The sequence below is a fragment of the Ochotona princeps genome, chromosome 5 (genome assembly GCF_030435755.1).
Source record: "Ochotona princeps isolate mOchPri1 chromosome 5, mOchPri1.hap1, whole genome shotgun sequence".
Taxonomy (NCBI): Eukaryota; Metazoa; Chordata; class Mammalia; order Lagomorpha; family Ochotonidae; genus Ochotona; species Ochotona princeps.
Window position 1 is genome coordinate 72,534,784 of NC_080836.1, and position 23,013 is coordinate 72,557,796.

General features: G+C 40.2%; 1 protein-coding gene across 4 annotated transcripts in view; it reads right to left on the reverse strand.

The window, feature by feature from the left end:
* Positions 1–15,847: 15,847 nt before the first annotated feature.
* ANKRD44 (ankyrin repeat domain 44) overlaps positions 15,848–23,013 on the reverse strand; it is a 304,874-nt gene continuing 297,708 nt past the window's right edge. For 2 of the 4 annotated variants that reach the window (XM_058664771.1, XM_058664772.1), the window contains exon 28: positions 21,143–22,849. In XM_058664771.1, the coding sequence (XP_058520754.1) occupies positions 22,791–22,849 (59 nt within the window). In that variant the 3' untranslated portion in view covers positions 21,143–22,790. The other 2 variants (XM_058664770.1, XM_058664775.1) reach the window with 2 other exon arrangements.

The following is a 23,013-nucleotide window of genomic DNA, read 5'->3' on the forward strand; positions in this document are numbered from 1 at the left end:
AGACCACAAGCAGGGAGCTGGATGGGAAATGGAGCTGCCGGGATTAGAACTGGCGGCCATATGGGATCCCGGGGCGTTCAAGGTGAGGACTTTGGCTGCTAGGTCACGCCGCTGGGCCCCATATTCCAGATTCTAAAAGCAAAACATTGTCAGCCCAGGATAATGTACCCAGCAAAGCTTTCCTCTGTGGATGAAAATGAAATAAAATACTTGCACAGCAAAGGAAAGTTAAAATAATATGCCTCTTTGAAACCTGCCTTACATATGATACTTAAAGATGTTTGCTTGACAGAGGAAAGGAATAGTACCCACTGAAACCAAAGGCAAATGTGAAGAACATCCCAGTAAAATAACAACAGAAGACTAAATCAAACAATGGACAACTGATTGCTAAAATGACAGGCCCAAATTTACACCTATTCATATTAACCCTGAACGTACAAGGCTTAAACCCACAAACATCACAGTCCAAAAAACAAAACCCATGTATCTGTTGTCTACAGGAGACACATCTCACCGACAAAGATCAGTAGAAAATGTATCTCATGGATTTTGATGCTTTTGTTTTTAGTTTCATTTCTTCAAAACAATTTTTTTCTCAGATTAAATTCTTCACTGACTCATAAATCATACAGTAGCATCATTTTCTTCTAGAAGGTTCTTGATTTTCCTTTTCATTTCTTCAGCGACACATTAGTCATTCAATAGCATGTTATTCAACTTCATGGCATTGTTTTTCTTCCTGTTGTTGATTTTGTATTGTGGCTTTTCATTTAAGTGTAATGGAGTCTATCATATCAAGATGTGAGGATATAATGCAGTATGCATTTCTACGTCCAGATCACAGGTGGACTCCCAATGAAACTGTTAAATGTATCTTGACAATAGGATGTTGGACTCTACCATTGTCCATGCCCGCAATGATGAACTTATAACTGTTAATAAGGAGCCATTGTAATAATATAGGGAAAATTGGGGGAGTAAGGGGATTTGATGAGGAGGTAAGGAAAATCAGAGCCTATGGAACTATAGCATAAATTATTATTAATAATAATAAAATGAAACATTTTAAACATTTTCAATTTACAAAATTTTTAAAGATTTATTATTTGTTTATTTACTGGAAAGTCATATTTACAGAGAAAAGCTGAGACAGAGAGAAAGATTTTCCATCCACTGGTTTACTCCCCATGTGGGGAAATGGCCAGAGCTGAGCTCATCCGAAGCAAGCAGCCAGGATTTCTTTCAGGTCTCCCATACACATACAAGATTCCAAGGCTTTGGGCTATCCTCGACTGCTTTTCCAGGCCACAAGCAGGGATTTGGAAGGGAAGTGTAGCAGCACAGTGGCGCCCATATGGTATACTATCACATGCAAGGCAAGGACTTTAGCCACTAGGCTACTGTGCTGGGCCCTCCTAGTCTTACTTTTAGAAATGTTTTCCAATTTAGTAAGAAGTTAGCTTTGGTGCTCTTGTGTCTCTCAATTCCTATTTAATTACTTTAACATGAATGGATGTTGAATTTTGTCATGTGACTTGTTGATATTTATGTAGACAATAATGGGAATTTTCTCCTTAGGTTTATTAATGTGATGAGCTATATAGAAATATTCATTGATGTCCTATTGTAGAGCCATTCTTCTAGTCTTGGAGGACCCTTAAGAATTACATTTTATTTTTAAATGTGCTATTGGTTGTCTTTGCTAACATCATTAATAAGCATTGTCAGTACTTATAAAATAATATAATTTTGCATCTGTTAAGTGAGATTGGTTTACTGTCATCTCTTTCTGCAAGCTTTTTCTGTTTGGGTATTAATATTATTTTCGGTTCTTAAAACATTTTGCAAGTTTTATATTCTAAAATGCTCTCAACTAGACTGCACAGCATTTTAATGATCTCATCTCTTATGGATCGATAGATTTTTCCCTGTGAATCTGTCTTTTATCCAAATTCTTGAGTTTTTACCCAAGTTTATATAGTGCTGAGAACAAACAAACAAAAACTACATGTGAAAAATATCCTTGTTTCCACCTTGCACTAATAGGATATGGAGATTACTTAAGTTGTTTTAAACATCTATAAATTATACTGTAACTGCAGCATTTGGGATGAGTTAGGGAAGGAGGAAAGAAACTTCAGAAAGCTGTTTCCACGATATCCTGAAACAAATCTATGGCCACAAGAATGGAGAGGAGGGGCACACGAGGAAGCGATTTCAATGACGGAAGTAAGTGGTGTGATTACTAATTAAAGTTGAAGAACAGAGAAAGAAAGAGGACAAAAATTACTGCAACATATGCACATGGAGGAAATAACTCAAATCCACTCATTGCTGAATGAGTGAAATATGGCTTCTGAATGCATTGGAACATCACCCAGCAATAAATGTGGCGCAGTACTTATGCATGCCACAGCATGAATAAACACTGTGTACACTCTGCTGAGAATCCAGCCACAAAAGATCATCTAGTTTATGATCCCACTTTTATGAAATGTTCAGAACAGGCAACTCTACAGGGATAGAAAATAGATGGGGGTTGCCTGGGCCTGACATAAAGGGATGACTGTTCCAGGGCACTGGGTTTTGGGGAGTGACGACACATTCTAAAATTAAATTATGCCAAGAGTTGCACACTTCTGTGACTACTAAAACCCACTGAATTACATATACTTCAATACAAAAGTGAGTTTCTTGACATGTGAGTTCTATTCCATTAAAGCTGTTTAAAAATGATCACTACAGCATGAGGTCAACTATACTACTCAGAGAACAAAATGAATTGTGATGTTTGTTAACAATATTGAGTAAAGAAAGAATAGGTTTGGACAGAAAGTTTCTGAACATGGTTTTAGACAATCTATAGATAGTAGTTCAGACTATGGAAAGTGATAAAAATTACATAAGGCAAACAAAGTTACAGGATCACAGGCACACACACTTCACAAATTATCCTGAATGTCAGAGGCTGGTACTGTGATGTTGCACGCTAACCCTCCACCTGCAGTGCCGACATCACATACAGATGCTGGTTTGAGTCTCGGCTGCTCCACTTACCATCTACTCCCTGCTAATCTGCCTAGGAAAGCAGTGGAAGATGGCCCAAATCCTTGGGCCTCTACACCTGCATGGGAGACGCAGTTGAAACTCTTGGCTCCTGGTTTCAAAGCAGTACACTTCCAGCCATTTGGAAAGTGAGCCAGTGGGTGGAAGATTTTCTCTCTTCGCAAATCTGCCTTTCAAACAGAAATGAATAATTCTTTTAAACATCTATATTGGGAATAGTATGTTGTGCTCCTAAGTTTTTAAATATTGAGATTTCCCTTTGCCTTTTTTTTTTTAAGATTTATTCATTTTATTACAGCCAGATATACACAGAGGAGGAGAGACAGAGAGGAAGATCTTCTGTCCGATGTTTCACTCCCCAAGTGAGCCGCAACGGGCCGGTGTGCGCCGATCCGAAGCCGGGAACCTGGAACCTCTTCCAGGTCTCCCACGCGGGTGCAGTGTCCCAATGTATTGGGCCGTCCTCAACTGCCCTCCCAGGCCACAAGCAGGGAGCTGGATGGGAAGTGGAGCTGCCGGGATTAGAACCGGCGCCCATATGGGATCCCGGGGCTTTCAAGGCAAGGACTTTATCTGCTAGGCTACATTGCCAGGCCCCTCCCTTTGCCTTTTTTTTTTCTATTGGTAAAAATGCATTTTATTTACTTGGGAAACAGCGTTACAAAGAGATAAAGACAGGACAGAGAGGCAGAGCGAGGGAGAGTGACAGGAAGAGCCATTCCCTGATTCACTCTCCGAATGGCTAGCACAGCTGGGACTGCACAGCTCGAAGCCAGGAGCCTGGAACTCCATCTGAGTCTCCAACATGGGTAGCCAGGGTCAGTTACTTGTGCCTTCTTCTGTTACCTTCCCAGGGACATTAGCATGGAGCTGAATGTGAAGGGGAGCAAACTCAAACTGGAACTCAAAAAACAGTACTCATATGAGATGGTGGTCCTGCAGGTGGCCGTTTGACCCACTGTGCCAGGACACAGGCCACCCTCCTCCCTATAATTCTGCCTTTCAAATAAACAAACCTTTATATAAAGGAAGATTTTAAAATTAAATCAGATTTAAATCCCAACCTCACAATGAGTCCAACAATAGAGGATTAATTTGTTTCATGAAATTGCAGCTTTGTTATTTTTGTTGGTTAAGGTTTCAAATGGATTTCTCACATAGAAGCTGCAAATAGATTCTCCAGCAAACTGGCATCCTAGGGAGAGCCTTGTACTTTGAAAATTTCTAATTAGGGGAAGGTAAAGGTTATATAAGCCCAGCTGCCAAATTGACTGTCTGACCTTAAAAACCAAACAAAACCTACCTTTTTTTTTCTCCCTTCTCCTTGGCCAAGGCCTCATTTAAAAATAAATATGAAAATACAAACACAAGCTCTGTGATAAATCTGGCGTAAGAACTAGGAAGGAGCTTGTTAGTTATAGTTGAATAGACTTTGATAACTATTCAAAGTCTTTCTAGCTGAGCATTCAGTCATAAGTAGTTCCACGTGTGGCTTCAATGTCAACGAATATAGGGAGAGGACAAAAGCATTCAGTAAGTTTTATTGTATCCATGGAACTTTCTCTCCTAAACACATTTAGTACACTTTTGAAAATAGGACCATTTCAGTCTGAAGTTATACAGCCTATTGTCTTCAACAAAAGGGTCGGTCAAGGCCACAGTGGTATGGTCTAAGTGTGTAGGTGATATTATCTATGCCAAAAAACCCAGGAGATCTACTTACTAAGAGTATTTTGCCAATAGTTGTTTAGGAAGTATTCTTTTTTTTCTAAAGATTTATTTATTTTATTGGAAAGGCAGATTTACAGAGAAAAGGAGAGAAAGATCTTCTATCCACTGGTTCACTCCTCAAATGACCATAACAGCTGGAGCTCAGCCAATTCAAACCCAGGAGCCAAAAGCTTCTTCTGGGTCTCCCATGCAAGTGCAGCATTCCAAGAGTTTGGGCCATCCTCTACTGCTTTCCAGGATACAGGCAGAGAGCTGGATGGAAAGTAGAGCATCCGGGATTAGAACTGGCACTCATATGGGATCTTGGCACATGCAATGAGAGGACTTTAACCACGAGACTACTGTGCCGGGTCCAGTTTATGGAATATTCTTAACTCGGTGTCACTTGTCTTAACCCGTAAAAACAAATGTAGTCACACATTACAACTATGTTCTAATTACAATGGATCAAAATTCCCTGATCTTTAACAAGGACAGAATTTTTCCACAAAATAATACTGATTATTTATGGGGTCCCTGAACACATACTTTCTCCATATTCAGAAAAGAGTCTGTAAGATTTCTTCACTACATGGAATCGTTCATCTGTCCATTGAATACACGCTGAGTGCCTACCATAGGGAGGGATTTGGAGACTCCCACACACATATTAGCATCTCGGTCCCAGCCCAGCCCCTTTGGGACATTTTTTGTTTGTGTTTTTTTTTTTTTTAATTTGACAATTTCACATTTGTCAAAACCACTGCTGGCAAGTAACTGGAAGATGTTTCTAGAAATGCTAAGGAAGTCTACTGTAAAACATTTGGCCAAGAATCTTAGAACCAGGACAATGTTGCATCCTGTTAGGGTGTACGAAAAGTGGCCTTCATCAACTCCACGCCATTCTGACACCTGCTCTGAAGCTCCAGAGCCTTCAAACCTATTCAGAGGGTTCAGTATCATTATCCCCTCCAACATCCTATCCTCTTTTCTGCTCCGATCTCAGTTACCAACCTAAAAAGCACCCATGTACACCAGTGACTACAATCCTGCTGAAATGGCTGTGACATTACATTACAGGCTTCAAATTCTTGGCCAGCAATCTGACATACACAATGTAACCACCTGAAGATTTTGCCCAGAGCCATGGCAAATGGCACATAGCAGCCGTTTGGTGAACTGTGTCCAATCTGTAATCTGGCCAAAGCCCAGGCTGATACTTCTAAACGTTTCCACATTAATTGCTTTAATTATTTGGAGGTAGGTTAAACAAAGAGCTGTGAGTGGCCGTTGCGGCTTCACTTAGGGAGTGAATCATCGGATGGAAGATTTTCCTCTCTGGCTCTCCTCTCTGTATATCTGACTTTGTAATAAAAATAAATAAATCTTTTTAAAAAAAGAGCTGTGAATAGATTTTAATTTTTATGTAATAATCAGCTCATTATAGTAATTTGTTACAACATATCTGAACAGGACCTAGGTAAGACAATGATCTGAAAAGAGCCCCTTACAAAGCAACATGAATTCTGCTAAAATTCAAACAAAACAAATGTGAAATTGATAGTGAATCTCATGGGGGGAGAATGGTGAAGGCAGGGACGCTTTATGAAAAAATTTTTAAGATTTTATTTTTATTAGAAAGTCAGGTACACAGAGAAGATGATCTTCTGTCTGATGATTCACTCCCCAAGTGGCCACAATGGCTGGAGCTGAGCCAATCTGAAGCTAGGAGCCTGGAGCCTCCTCCGGGTCTCCCACATGGATTTGGGCTGCCCTCAACTGCTTTCCCGAGGCTTTGGGCCATCCTCAACTGCTTTCCCAGGCCACAAGCAAGGAGCTGGATGGCAAGTGGGATTAAAATTGGCACCCATATGGGATCCTGGCACATTCAAGGTGAGAACCTTAGCCTTTAGGCTACTGCGCCAGGCACTTTACGAAAATTTTATGGAGGGTTATCGCCCAAATAACAAACATCTAACTTGTTGAAGCTAAAGCCACAGTGACAGACCATCCACATCAACTTGTTGGAAAAAAAAAGATCTTGATTACGTCCTAATTGAAGAGCATCAATTAACAACATAAGGGACAAACAACACCACAGATATCCTCACTGGTTCCACCAACTGAACTCTGGGAAATTAAAGTGGAGCAAAGTTTCTTGTTGATGAGCACTGAAACTGCTCAGATCAACTGTAGTCAAGAGCAGAGCTCGCAATGAAATGTTTCAGCAGGCAGGATCAAGATTCTGAAACAGTTCTTCCAGGAATTAAGAAAGGGATGAATGTAGCCTGAACAGTGTGGCCCTGAAGACAAGGTTCAATGGCTGCTCAAGTGCGAAAGCAGACCAGGCACAGCAACGGTCATAGCACATTGCTTGGAATGTTGTTGTCATTTTGCTGGCTGATTTTATGGCTCAACAAAGAAAACACTTGCTACAAGAGTGTGTTGAGAAATTAGCCAGAGAATTGGCAGGAAACGCCCAGAAAAACTTCACCAGAGAGACAAGGCTTCTGTTCATTCCTCTCATCAAAGGCAATTTTGTAAGTTTACAAAGGCAACAATCAGGCATTCACTGTGCTGGCCTGAGTTGACACCTCTGACTTATTTTTATTTCCTAATCTTAAAACATCTCTAGAGGATACTCATTTTTCTCTGGTTAATAATGCATGGACTTGATCAAATTCCTTGAAACTTAGTTCTTTAGAGATGGCCTAAAGAGCTGATATCAAAACACAAGACACTTATAAATCATATCATGAACCTGACAGATGTTAGGCTGAGAAATAAAGTTTACATATTTTATGAGTATATGTGTGTGTGTATATATATATAAAATTTCATTTTTCTATGAATGTTTTGAAGTCCATTCATATGTCTTCCTTCTATAGATTCATGCAATGTACAATGTTCTGCAATTTTGGTTTGTTAAATAATTTAAATCTGATATCTTTACTTATCAGTAAACAAAGGGCTATACCTTTTTCAAAGCTCAGTACTACCTTCCATTATATTGATATAACATTATTTATTCATCTCATCTTCCGCTGATGGACATTTGGGTTATATCCAATTTTCAATATTAGATATAGCGGCAATTAAACCCCTTGCACATTTGTATCTATGAATTACACAAACATTCTAGAAGACAAACCCCTGTAAACTGAATTAGCATGGCTAGATGTTATGTGCCTTTAGAAACTGATAAATACTCCCAAATTTACCTCTAAAATATATGCAGCAATTTACATGCCCTTCAGTGAGGATCACAACAAGTGCTTATTTCTCTGCATGTTCCCCACATTTTATACTAAGGCATTGACTTGTTAATTTAGGAAATACGTCTATTGTTTCCAAAAGGCCTGGTGATAAAAGCTCTGGTCTAATACTCTCATTTTCCTTTTACTTTTCATAACTGTCATTCAGTCCTAAGCAGGGAAGGAATGTATTTTTGGTTTTCAGGATAGCCTGCAGAGACATGGTATATTCTAAGTTATGAACACTTTATGTGTGTTATGAAAAAAATATAAATAGGTAGTTCAAAAATTTTCACCAAAATCAGCTTATTTTTAATTCCATTTCTACGAGCTTTCTCTTAAAATGAATTTTCATTTTATTTGAAGGGGAGGGAGGGGCTGGCATTGTGGCACCTCAAGTTAAGCCACTGTCTGCAACCTTGTCCCCCCATGTTAGTGCAGGTTTGAGCTGCAGCTATTCTCCTTGCTAACACACCTGAGAAGTCAGCAGGAAGTCACCTGAATGCTTTCGGGTCTGCCACTCACCTGGGAGAAGCAATAGAAGTTCCTGGCTCCTGGCTTCAGTCTGGCGCAGCCCCAGCCGTTGAGGCCATTTGGGGAGGAACCAGTGGATGGAAGATCACTTTCTCTGCTTCTCTCTCTCTCTCTCTCTCTCCCTCTGTGTAGTACTTTAAAAGAAACAAATACATGAATGAATGAATGAATGAATATTTTAAAACATGCAAAACAAAAGGAGAGACAGATACATCTTTTATCTGCTGGTTTTAATCCTCAAATTCCTGCACAGGCCGGACTGGCTCAGATCAAAGCTAGGACCTCAATCTGAGTCGTCAATGTGGATGGGAAGGACCTAAGTACTTGAGCCATCCTCTGCTGCCATCCCAGAGTACACTGCATGAATGTTTCAAGTATCCTCCCATGAATCCATGTGTTAGTTCATCCAAATCACTCCAAATCAGCAAGTTCTGGGTAGCAAGCCAAACTACTGAGACAAAATACAGGCTCTGCCTGCAAAAAGATCAAAACCCAACCTGGTGAAAAGAACAGAAAAGGAAACTGGAAAAACAGAAAAAGGTAAGGATGTGCTGCTTTCCTGTTAGGGTGCCCCATGAGCAACGCCGTAGCGTGAGTGACCCCAAAGGGTGAGGGCTATGGAGTCGTAGACCCAGGGCTAGCAGGGACCAGGCAACTGTCCCATTGGACTTATGGAAAAAATGAGTAGAAGGTTCAAGATTGGTTACTCTGAAGCGAATCTTTGCACAGCAGTTACATCAACAGCAAAAAGTAACATTTTCAAAAATACTGTTTTGGCTTATCCTTAGCATTGTAGTGAACATTCTTAAGTAAAAAAAAAAAAAGTGTCCAGCTTGTCTTTCCTAGAGAGGAAAAATGAAGCAGGTAAAATGTATCTTTTTATTTTATTTTTAAATGATATCTTCATAATTGATTAAGGTGGGAAGGATCGGAGATTAGGGAGAAGTGTTTATAAATTTTCTTTTTCTTCTTCCTGTATCTGTGGGGAGAGGAGTGGTAAGAGAAGCTGCACTCAGCCTCCCAATCCCCTCAGCACTTGGGGATGGGGAACAGTCACCCAATATCAACCCAGGGTCCCCGATGTGGAGCATGCTCTGAGGGTTCTGCTCAAGTGGTTTTGATAGTTCTGAAATGCTATTTATTTCACGGATACAAGGATGAGGAAATTCTTCCAATGTCCATTGTCTGACACAGTCAACCTTAGAGTATCCATTAGCCCAGATTTTTTTTTCTTGTTTTATTTTATTTTATTCTTTATTATTATATTTTTGACAATCTTTACATAGTTAATTATGGTAAAAAGGTTCAAAGGCTATAGGAAAGTGGGTAAGACTATTATTTCTACATTGTTTCCTTCATGTATCTGAGGTAAAGGGGGATATTGAGGGAGAAGCCCCACCCGGTTTCCCACCCACCCCAAGTCCCGGATGTGGGGCATGCTCTGAGATTCTTGCTCAAGTGGTTTTGATAGTTCACCAATTATGAATCACTGCCATTCTCGCCACTCCAAGCACAATGAGGTCATTGAAGAATCCACTGATTGATATAGTCCATCATAGAGTCTCCATTTGCCCAGTATTTCGCTGCCAACATATAGCTGAGGTGGTTGATTGACCTGTTCTGTCCTCTGTATTTTCATGGTTAGGGTTCTGAGTCCGGCAATTCAATTGGGGATATCCCCAAAGAAACTTTGAGGTATTCCCAGACCAGATTCTTGTGTGTTCTAGCAAGCACAGGGCCTGACACAGTCCATCACCACGATCAGCTGTTGGTTGCAATTGCTGGGTTTGTTCTGTTTTCAGTCCCGACTTCTACTGGAACCAATGGGTGTTTGCAGTCCAGCCTGGTTCTGCCCAGCACATACTCGGCCCTCACATAAACCAGTGGGAGCTGCAGCCTAGTCAGAGCAACCCACACTAATGCCCACCAGGCCCGCTCCCTACCCTGGTTAGCAAGTATGTGTAGCAGACTAGTCCAGTCTGTCCCACATCCTGTTTGGCTCTCATACATGTCAATGAGTATTGAAGCCTAGTTTCATCTAACCAGCTCAACTATCCAGCCCTCACGGATGTTGCTGAGTGCCTCTCTGACTAGCCACCCCAGCCCCATCCTAATTTTCATGCCCTCCCACAGGAGTAGTAACTTAAGAGGGAAGAGCCCACTATTTCCCTCCCAGGTCTCTCTCAATCCCAGATTATGCACTCTTCAGGTGGTTCTGTGGTTTGACTTGACAGAATTAGCCCCCAGTGCCAGCTTCTGCCAGCTGATGCTGCGGCTAAGCCCAAACAACCCTCACCCACTCTAATTTTTGTTTGCACCAGTAGGAATAATCTGCCCAGTCTGGCTTTTCCCTGATCTAGTCCACATGAGGTGCACAGGTGTTGTAGCCCTGCTTAGTCTGGTCTGCCCCGATCCCAGCTCTAGCTCTCCAGTGGGTGTAGCTGTCCAGCAGGGGAACCACCCCCGTAATCCCCCTGCCGGGTGCTGCAGCCTAGTCAGAGTGACCACCAATAACCCTCACTAGGCCCGCCCTCAGAGCATGCCAGTATGTGAAGCCGACTGGCCCAGTCTGTCCCACATCCTGTCATGATCTTAAGTTTGTCCTGTTGTAGTTAAAGTTCAACCATTTTGTTGCTCACAAAAGGAAGTGTGCATCACCTGAATTTCCCTGAAAGTTCTTCTGGTGGAAGAAGTAATATTGCAGTCAGAGATTTAATGAGGGTTATTTCTCAGCAACAATGTGTGCCTTGTTTGCTGCTTTAGATGCTGTAGCTGGTTGTCAGTCTGAGGAATAGTAGATATAATCTGAGGATTAAAATAAAATATGAGAGCTGGAATGATACGGCAAATTGCTGATTCAAATCTCCACATCTTTAAAGTGGGTGAAACCTTTCAGCTATTTCAGTTCAGTCACTTGGCTCTTCCTAGAAAGATGCAATTTTCAATTCTGAATATATCTGTGTTTTTTATTGAAGCATTTTCAATTTTTCTCAATCCGCTTTCATGATGGACAGGGCACTACCGAATGGGGCTAACCTAGCTGTAAGTATTTACTTTCCAATACATGTTTGTGTATTGCAGTCCTCTCTTGTTAAAATCCAATGCAAAACAACAAACAACATAAACTCAGACTGAAAATCACCCACAATTCTATCATTTAAGTAAATCGATTTTTCCACATTGCATTCTAGTTCTTTCCCATAGACATATTCAATTTTATTTTATATATAATAATTTTATAATCTATGTTTCACTTAACAGAGAAAGGGCAGTATAATCTTTATATTCTCCCTTTTAACTATAACTTTATAATTCCTTATACCTTTTGCTGTTAAGTCTTTGCCCATGATAACACATCAACACATGGACAATGATAAACATTTGAAGGTACTTCAAAAATTTGAGGAAAATTTAACATTTTTATTTTCAATATTTTTCTTTTAAAATTTGATTGATATGCAATGTTTCTGTTTTTATGGAATACAGTGAAGTATTTCAAGAAACATGCAGAGGATAAATCAATTGGACCAAGGAACCAACCTATTATCTTACCTTCTCTTTGGAGCTTAAAAATTCCACTCTTTCATTTATGCAATGTGTCACACATTATTGTGAACAACAGTCATCGCACTATACTACAGAGTATGAGAACTTGTATTTGCTACCTGCTGAGCAACCCATATCTTTCCTAATCCCCCCATCTTTCCAGTCTCTAATCATCACTACTGTTTTGATTTACCCATATGTGAGAGAACATTCAGTATTTATTTTTCTGTCTGACTTATTTCACTTAATATTTTCTGTTCATATGTTTTTATATATTATGTCTGAATAATATTGTTACGTTCACTGTGTTCTAGTTATTCAAACATCGAAAGACACCAAGGTTGAGGGGCTGTACCGTGGTACAGTAGGTTAAGCCTTTGCCTGCACTGTTGGTGTTCTATGTGGGTGTTGGTTCAAGTCCTGGCCACTCCATTTCTGATCCTGTTAATGAGCCTTGAACAGCAGCATAAGACAGCCCAAATCTTTGGGTCTCTGCACCTACGTGGGAGATCTGGAGGAAGTTCGTGGTTCTTGCCTTCAGACCAGCCCAAATTCAGCCATTGCAACCATTCAGAGAGTGAACCAACAGACAAAAGATTCTGTGTGTGTGTGTCCTCTCTCCCACTTCTCTGTAACTCTGACTTTCAAGTAAGCTAAATAAGTTTTCTTTGAAAATCTTCTCAGTGAAGCATGAGACTGCAATAGGGACAAGTCATGACCACAGGTTGAAGGCAGGAAGCAAGCCATTGTGTGCCATTATGTACATAACTAGCCCTATTCTACGAGGTCAGTGTTACATTCACAATAACAGAGGAGGACATTGGAAATAAAGACTAGACACTCCTTAGCTAGTGGCAAAGGAGCCAGCCACAGAGGGATACGTACTATAGTATTTCAGCTATATGAAATGCCCAGAACAGGCAAAATCAGAGAGAGAGAGAGAGAGAGAGAGAGAGAGAGAGAGAGACAGACAGAGCGAGCAATAGTGCTTTCCATGGGTTAGAGAGGGGGGAGGGGTGAAAACAGAGAATGATGTGAATGGTATAATATTCTTTTTGGGGTGATGAAATTTTTTTGAAACTTAATAGTGATGGTTATATATCTTTTGAAAGTTACTTAAATCACAGAATTGTACACTCTCGTAGGTGGTGTTTGTGGCATAGCAATTATATTGCCTACAAGGCGATTTTTGAAATGCAGCCGCTGGTCTGGGCCCTGGGGCCACAGTTTACTACCTCCCAGTTACAGATCTCTATTTACAGACCCAGGAAAAGGCCAAACAACACTTTAAATTACAACAACAAAACAGGCTATCAAAAAAAAAAAAAAAAAAAAAAAAGGAGAGCAGAAATCCAAATACTATCTGTTGGCTTCCCGTGAGATAAACTTGTCAATAGCATAATACCTGATGAATTCTGGCCCCACCTTAACTAATGCTGAATCTTAGATCTGCCACTGGTTAGCCATGTGTTCCTAGAAATAAAAACATGTTCGTACCTTCCACAGATACTGTAAGGATACACAACATTCTGAACAGTACCTGGCATGTATCACTCAGTGAACACTAGCTATTTTTATTATTGACTCCATTTAGAAAGCAGGCAAATAATTTCATCAAGTGATTTTTGAGTTTCAAAGGATCTGACCATGGCCAGTACCCTAACTACACCATCTGTTCTGCATCAACAAGCACAGTCACAGAATCTGACACCAAAAGTGTGACAAACACGGGAAGATCATTAACACATACAAGAAAATACGTTCTTACCTCCAGGAGCTATTATAAGTACCCTCAAGGGCTCCTCTTTTTTCAATATCAGAAATACATTGCAAGAAATTAATTGGTTTTCTCAACCTAATTTCTAGTGTCAGCTGTGACATCACAAAGCCAGCTCACAGATGGCATCCTCTGACTGCCTCATAGCTAGCTCTGATGCCAGAAAGACATGGGCCCAACAGCCAAATCCAAATTGACATTCTAATGGTAGATCCTTATAAATGGATTTCAAGCAGAAAAATCTATATATCATTAGGTAACATTTCTCTAAGAGAAGCTTTACAGCTTTCAGGTAATAAAAACATGTCAAGGAATAAATCTCAGCCCTAAAAAGGACTATAAAATTGAAACAGAGCATAACCTTGGAAATGGAGAAATCTTACATGAAAAAACAAACTCATAAAGGAAATTTATAAATAACTTATTGTCTACTCATTTTAGTTAAAAATTGATTTTTTCCAAGAAAAGTTAGTATTTTAAAGCAAAATTGAATTTAAAAAACATTACAGAATTCCAATGAATTCAGTCTTTTCTTCTCTGAAAAGCTTTCCAAAGTCTGCGTTTTCATTATTAACGCTAAGACATTTGTCTGATCCATATTCTCCTTTTGTTCATTCTGCAACTCTTTGCCATCTCTCATATTTTCTGAAGAGCCTCATAAACACATTTAGGTTAAACCATATGGTCATAAAACCTGTTACCATAGTCAAGGTCTGGCTATTGTTGTTTTAACATGAATGCACTTGACAATTTTTTACTTCTTTAAATGTTTCACTGTAATCCTGAAACCAAACTTCAATCTGAGAATAAACTGGCTCTGAGTGTATGTCTACTTACAGTAAAATGCACAATACAAAACTTCTCAATTTTGCTCAAACTCTATGTATGACAAATGGCTATTGGGTCATTCATCATATTGGCCTCCTCTACTTTTTATTTCTTTAATGCCAAGACTTTTTCCTTCAATCATTGGGAACAACCCCGTCCTGTTATTGCATCCTTGACTTTGACATTAAAACTACATCACCTCTAAAATCTTTACTTCAAGCATTCCACATCCAGATCACCAACTCCAGTACTCAAATTCCATAATCATAAAGGTGCTCAATGAATGTCTTACTTTTAAGATTTATTTATTTTCTTTGGAAAGGCAGATGTAAAGAGAGGAGGAGAGACAGAGAGGAAGACTCTTCATCCACTGACTTTACTCCCCAAGTGGCTGCAATGGCCAGAGTTGTGGCGATCCAAAGCCAGGAACCAGGATCCAGGAGCCAAGAGCCTCCTCCGGATCTCCCATGTGGGTACAGAGTCCCAAGGCCTTGGGTCATCTTCAACCTCTTTCCCAGCCTACAAGCAGAGAGCTGGATGTGAAGCAGGGCTGCTGGGATTAGAACCAATGCCCAGACGGAATCCTGGCACATGCAAGGTGAAGATTTTAACCGCTAGGCTACTGTGCCGGTCCCCTACTTTATACCATCACTATCTACAACTTTCCTTTTGTCCTGAATTTCCTCCTCAACCAGTTTATGATCCATGATCCCATAATATATCTACAATTGTATCTGTTTAAAACATCATCTTGGACTCACTCACTTGGCAAACCTGTACTTATCCTATGACTGCACTCAACTATCTGATGAACAAATCTACCATCATGATTGGGATAATTTCAAAATTCACTGCCATAAGTCTCAAGGGTACTAAACTCCACTCAGCAATCCTCAACTGTTTCAAATTTTTTTTCTCCATAATCTCCCATCCCTTCTCAGAGGTGCAGTCTACTCTTTACGGCTTCCCACCTCTGCATCAATATGCTACAATATTCCTATTTTTAAAAATAAGCATTCTCATTGGTTTCTAGTTCTTCGCTAGCTGCTGCCTCATTTTTCCTTCTTCTCTTCACCATCTCCCCTCCCTTTCTCTCCTCAGCTCAGTCACTGAATTGTCTCCCGCCCTGCTCTCATTTACATTTGCAAAATAAATTCAGTGGTCAACTTGGTCATATTTTATTTGGTATCCCAATTTTCTTACTGCCTTACCTGCCACCTTTTGCTGGTCTTCTCTCCTATGTCCTCCTCCTCCTCCTCTTCCTCACTTCCAAATGCTGGAGTAACCAGGGTTGGTTCACAGTTCTTCTCTCTGTTCACTCCAAAGGAAATGTCTGGTCATCAATAATTGCAAATGGCCTTAAACCCTAGACTCCCTGCCAAGTGACAGGCAATGTGTTTGACCTCAGACCATCAGTAGATTCCATTGATTACACCTTAAGACGTTTCCCAAGTTGATTTCCTGGTTGCCACATCCACTTGCACCACTAGGTCTACATTCTGGATTATTGCCGCAGTGACTTCATCATTCATGTGGATTTATCTATTGCCTTTCTACAGTAGCTTGAGTAAACTCTAAAAAAGAGAAATCACATCATAGACTTTTTTTTGCTTGCATTTACCCAGTTTTTGTCATATCCAGGATAAAATAGAAACTCCTCCCCACTCACAAAATTTGGTATCTGGTCTCAGTTTACTCTTGGTCTAATCTGTTCTCTCTCTGCCATCTGAGTCTCCAGCAACTCTGGGACTGTCCCTGGTCTGGAATATGCCAATCTCATGACTTTGGGTGTTGGCACTGACTTTTTCCTCACCCTAGAATGTTCTCTTCTATGACCTCTATATGGCTGGAACTTCTTGTGGGTTAAGATCTGTTCTTAAATATTTGCAACTCTTAGAGAAGCCAGATTTAAGAAGTATGAATACGTGAACTTCTCAGTTTTGCGGGGTGTTTTATCAAGTGATTATATGTAAGCTTTTTGTGCTGGAAGTAGTTTCAACACTTTCACTTTTGAAATTAAAAAAAACTGTCCAGAATTTAGATGTTTCATTAGATTGTCACTTACAGGTAGAAATGATGTTAATCACTGTAACCACCAGAGCCTAGAAAATCACAAGAGGTCACAGTGTTGCATGACCAGACCTTGCCTTGTGACCATGGATGAAGTGTCCCCACCCTTGTGAGCAGGAACTTTCCCAGACAGTAAACAGAGACTATTGCCCCTGAAGACAATGAATGTACCTATCTGTGTATATACGTTTGTGGGAGAGAACAAGGAAAGGAAACATTTGTCTTAAAGCGCTGCAGCTTTTCTCGCTTCCTCACTCACTTGCGTATGATCTCTTCTGGAAATGCCCACAATTAGAGCACACTTGCCTCCCAAAGTTTCTTTGTCTTAAAGTTGCAAGTTGTCTTGATAAGGACGTATATATCAGAATACACTTATGCAATTCCTTCTGAAAGAAATATGATTGCCTTCATAGGCAATAAGCTGATGAAAAAATGACTCAGAAGCGAGAGAGCAGGAAGATAGGCAGTGGATGGGAGAGCACGGTGGGTGGGGCAGCTGCTTACCCAGTGAGGCGTCACCTTTGATCCTCCTGGGCCTCAGAATAGTAAATGTCAGCCTCACCCTTCACATCCTTGGTCATTGTGCCAACCACAAATGCCTTCACATTTCCAATTACTTCCTGGAGTTCTGAACAATTAATGAATGCAGCAACCACTTGCTGTTTGTATTTTAAAGCAAATGTACCTTCATTATGGAATTTGCTAAAGAGACATTCATAGAGCACTTTTACCCACAATGTTTTTAGGTTATGTTAATAGCCCTTTAGCTTAATGCTTCTGTACCTCACAAGCTAATTCTGGAACACAGTAAGCATGTTATGTGAGGTGAGAAGTTTGAGGATCTAAACCTAGTCGCTGGAATGAGAAGGGTCCTTTGACAAGCAGTTTGAAGACAGTGCCACAGCAATGTTCAACCATGTATGTATGTCCTATAGTAGAAGCCATCATCTCCTTTTTACTTCAAAGAACTTGAGTATAATTAGAGGATCATTACATTTCTTTTTCTTGAATAGGAGAACAAAAAAAAAAATCGATAACACTCTTAGCAGTTGTTGGGAAGCAGCTTCCCAGCTTGGTTTCATATCCTCAAGGACACGGTGTGGTCAGTAGCTTCCAACAGCTCTCCCAATAAATCTGGCTTAAGCAACAAGGTATGCTTCAAAATAGTCTAGAGCTTGTAACCTGCCTCTAATGAGAATGCACGAAGTGCAACAATATCTGAGATTCAGTTACAAAACCCTGGGCCTTCAGTTTTGCTCCTTTCTCTGTTTTTCTCAGCTCCTCAAAAGGAGGCCCGCTGCCACACTGAGAGCCTTCTTATGCAAAGTTCCACTCAGCATGGAACTGTGAGCAGCCAGCAGCTCTTATGGGAACTGAGGCCCTTCAGCCACAACCTGCAATGAATACTGCCACCAACCACACGGGGAAGCTTAGCAATGAATCTCTCCCTGGCCAACAGCATGACTGTAGCTTCTTGACTCTGAAGCAGATAAGCTAGCTACGCCACAGCTGTCTCACAAATACAAGGTGCTAGCAAACGCTTGTCTCAAGACATCAGATTTTGGGAGTATTTGTTACAGTCATAGAAAACTAAACAACTGAAGGCTTCTTCATAATGTGATTTTTGATTTACAGTTTTAAGTCTGGAAAGCATTCATATTTGAACATTTGAATAAGAAATGAGGTGTGGATGAGTACAAAACCTTCCTGAATAACTCTGGCAGAAAAAAAAAAAACCAAATAAGCAACACAAACAATGAAACAAAACATTAGAGGGCAGAATGGTGGAAAGCAGAGAACTTCCACAAGTTGTAAAGCCAGATCACCAGCTCTCAAGTTTGGGCAAGTCATGTAACTTCTATGGTATTCAGTTTGCTTGTGAAAATTGATGATAGGATTGGACTGAATGGAAATACGGCTAACATCCCCCAACGGTATGATCTGACAGCCTCACCTTCAAATCTCTCTCATTAGCTAGAAACTCCATCACTAGGAATCCGTCCTTAGTTCCAGAGGTCATCCTTGAAGTTACTACTCAATAGGAGAACCTCTGGGTGCAAGACAGACCTGGGAAGAAATTTTAGAGACACCATCAAGGATGAGGCAGGGAGGTGGGTTCCTATGTTGCAAATAAACTGTGGAAGAGCAGTAATGACAGAATCAAATCAGAAACATGGTTGATTTATTCTACAGTCCTGAGGACCTAGTTGGCTTCCTTCTTTCTGAAGTATGCGGACTATGTAACTGGTCACATTTTCACTCTTGGCAGTGTTAGGTTCGGGAACAACAGGGAGAGAAAGAGAGTAAAAGAGAGACCTTAGTTCAGGCAGAGCTTTACTAGGCAAGAAGAGTCTGACTACTGTTCCCCTGCAGGAATCCGTCCAGACGACTTTCACATGGAGGGCAGGGGTGACGGTGGCGGGGGTGACTACATGAGGGAAATGGCCACCCAGGGTAGACAGCACTGGGCTTTTATTCATCCTAGGCACAGCTACTTGGCACGTTACTTATTCGCTAGTGTCTGTCTGCCTTTGGTAAATACTATCTTCGATATGCCTAAAATCTGCTATGATTCTACAGTAAATAGCTCAGTTCGTGCATGCGAGCTACCTGTAGCAAGTGATCTATGGTATAGGGTACTCCTGTGGTGGGCTGAGACAAGGTCTGAGTGGTTCTTGTGGGGTATTATTCCAGACACTCCTGAGGAGATAAGGCCTGGATGGTCAGTCACGGACTCACTCTCATGTTGCCTCAGGCCAGCATCTTCCCAATCTAACAGGCTGCAAGCAAGCTTAGCACAAACTCATGTCCAGCCACAGCCACGCTGTTAAATTTTATGCTTTCTGTATTTGTGTTCTTTTTCCCCTTCCTAATCTTTCTACTCTGAGTTTATCACATGTCTTTTATTGCAAGTCAAGTTCAAACCATTTATGGAAAAAGCTGACGGCACACATAAACAACAGAAACACGAACATGTTGGAAATCTTTTTCTCTAATTGTGATAATACAAACGGAAATAGCAAATCTGGAACTATCATGACTATTTATGTTCAAACTTTAAAGTTCATCTGGCTTGTGGAGGACAAAAATACAAAACAGCATAATTTAGAAAAAAATATAAATTGGGAAATTCAAGAAACCACAAATCACAACAATATTTGTACCGTTTTTATTTGTAAAAATAACAATCTGAATGCATTTTCATAGTATATTACAATTAAGTACTTCCTTACATTATCAGAGCATTCAGTAGTTGCAAAAAGTATTAAACTGTGCTTGAGAAGTTCAGATTGGATCAAAGTCACTCAGTGAACTAAAAACCATTTCCCTCATTTTTACAGTCATGGCATTTACCAGAGTCATTCAACTCCAATTTACATAATAAAACATTACAGACAAAATTCCACTGAAATCATCAGACAATATTTTATGCTGTTACAAATATGCTATGCAAAATATAACACTGGTACCAGATTTGTATCATCGTGCTTTGCAAAGATATATTGCACATGCTAAAGCATAAAATATGTAGACAAAACTACCAAACAAGATATTTGCATTGAATTTTTAGATCACTGCATAAGAAACATATAGAGTTACATTTTATACACACACTCAGATTGTCACTATCTTAAAACACTTTTCCCCTATAATACTGACCTAAAGTTTACAGTTTTGTAAGAAGAAAATATTTCAGTACTATAAAATGAAACATTATGCCTCTAGAAAACGTATAGCATTTTCATTTCAAAGCAAGAAAAGGGGAAGTAGGAAAACACACTCTATATCTTCAAAGAAAGACTGAAAGGAAAACTCACTGGCATTATATTGCTTTGATAACACTCCAATGGAAAAAAATACAAAACATTTCACAGAACATTGTCAGAATATACAAATATAAAAAGGCACTCTAACTTCATAGTACAAGACAAAAATGGGATGAGTTCTTCAACCAACACAACAGACCAGCAAACCAAGTTGCTCCACAGTACGAAGAATAACTAGTGCAGCAAATCCATTTGATGTTCCTGTTCTAACAATAAAATAATAAATCAAGCAGCTGTTTACTGCCTAAGTACCAAAACATACTACGCTGCCCTTTTAGTGGTGATAAAGAGAAATCCCCTGAGCTATTTACTGTAGAATCATAGCAGATTTTAGGCGTTTCGAAGATAGTATTTACCAAAGGCAGACAGACACTGGCGAATAGGTTACGTGCCAAGTAGCATGATCCCTGTGGCTATGGTTAAAATACAGTCTAAAAATAACATGTAAAAGCATTAAGCAACTAAGACTCAATTAAAAACACAAAGTTTTATGTTTTTTTTCCTCCCTCTTTTTGCAAACACAATTTTGCTCTAAGAGATGTAATTGAAACACATAGAAAATTATAGTTTTTGAAAAAGTCATTTCTTAAGAAATTTAGTTTTGGGGACAGGGAAAATTAGAGGGTGGACTAGAGAAAAGGACACTGATTGATTCAATGAACAGTTCATTGTGAGCATGATTGTGTTTTGTTCCTTTGCCCTGCTCCTACGAGACAGAGGGGAGGGGTAGGGGGAGAGGCTAAAGGCGACTCCATGGAGACAACAATGCCTCATGGCTGCTCCCTGCTTTGCTGGAACCATCCTTTTACTCTGCTACTCAAGAGGAAAAATGTCAACACTGCTTCACCATTAAAGCAGGCATTTCCTCTCCTGCCTTAAATGCCAATGGAGCAAGATTTCCATGCACTTGTGCACAAAAAGACACTGCAGGATGCTGTATCCTTCAACACAGCCTTTCCCTTATTTTCAGCAAAGATAAGGTCACTAATGCCCATTCACAATTTACCTATTTCTTTAAAAATTCATCCTGTCTAAAATTAACAAGGAGGGAAGCAGCACACCCAGGAAGAATTCAAAACATAGTGGTGGGGGTGTAGAAATTCTGCGGTGAAATTAGTATCAGCTCTGTAAGTCCTTTGAACAAGCACTCAATTATAAAGAACGCAATATGAGATTTAATGAAATCCAGGATATTAGAAGAATTAAGATAAAAGTATTTTACAGCTGAATGGAAAATACAGCACAGTATCTGTATCTGATCCAGATACGACATAATACTGTTTTTACAAACACCCCACATATACTATAAAACAGAAATTTCCACGGTCAAAATGGAAGCCATTATACATTGTTGTCGAGAACTGCATGGATGGGACGCATCCTTCTTGTCCTTTTCCTCAAGTGGAAATAAGCCCTAGAGCTGGTGATTTTCACTGGCCCTCTAGGCAGAGTGCCCACACACACATTGTTTCCTGTTAGGTTGGTGAGAGCATGATTTCTCAGTGAGGTGTGGATTGTTTTCTGAACTTTCTTCCAGCCACTGTTGTGCTTCACTGCACACTTTCCTTTTCCCGACACAGAGGAGCACATGGGCTGTAATGTCTTCTAAGCTCTAAGTCAGCGACAGACGACAACTGAGCCACAGATGAACTTGAGGATCTGGAGCCTGGAGCAGTGGGCATGCTGGGTGTGCCCTGAGGCTGTTGGGTAGTCCAGGGTCAAGTATGGTTTTTCCACTTTTTATTCCAAGTAAGATACACAGCAATTAAAACAGTGAATGGACACAGGATGTTTCCTCAGCATTTGTCTTGTATCATAAATACCAACACATTTACATCAAAAGTGTATGGACATTTCTCCTAGTTTGGCAAAAATAACAATAACAATAATGCTAATAAACTGTGGTCCACACATCATCAATTACAAATGTTAAGGTGTCAACTAGAAATCTGTATAAGAAATACAAAATGCAACCAACAGTGGTATGCAGAAAAGAGTACATTGTAACTCTGTAGAAAAGCTACTGCAGTTCTTGCATTTTGAAGGGAAAAAAAACTTACATCTTCCATTTTAGACGGAAGCATTTTGGTCCTCATGGAGAGTTGGCTGATGAACTACATACATATCTACATAGACGTTTATGTGTGCGTATGCATGTGCGTAGCGTCTAGACTCTCATTCTTCTTTTTGGACGGCTGTTCCGGGGGTGGAACGGGGTCCGTTGGACCTAGAAGCTTTGGCAGAGGGAGCACAGTATTCACTAGGCTGATCAGCATTAAGCAACTGGCAATCGGCTGTCATTTCCAAATCACCCATCTCCACTTCTTGTGTTCACTTTCTTTGTTCCCTTTCGCAGGCATACTTTCACACACTTGGCCATGACCTTGAGTGAGGCGCT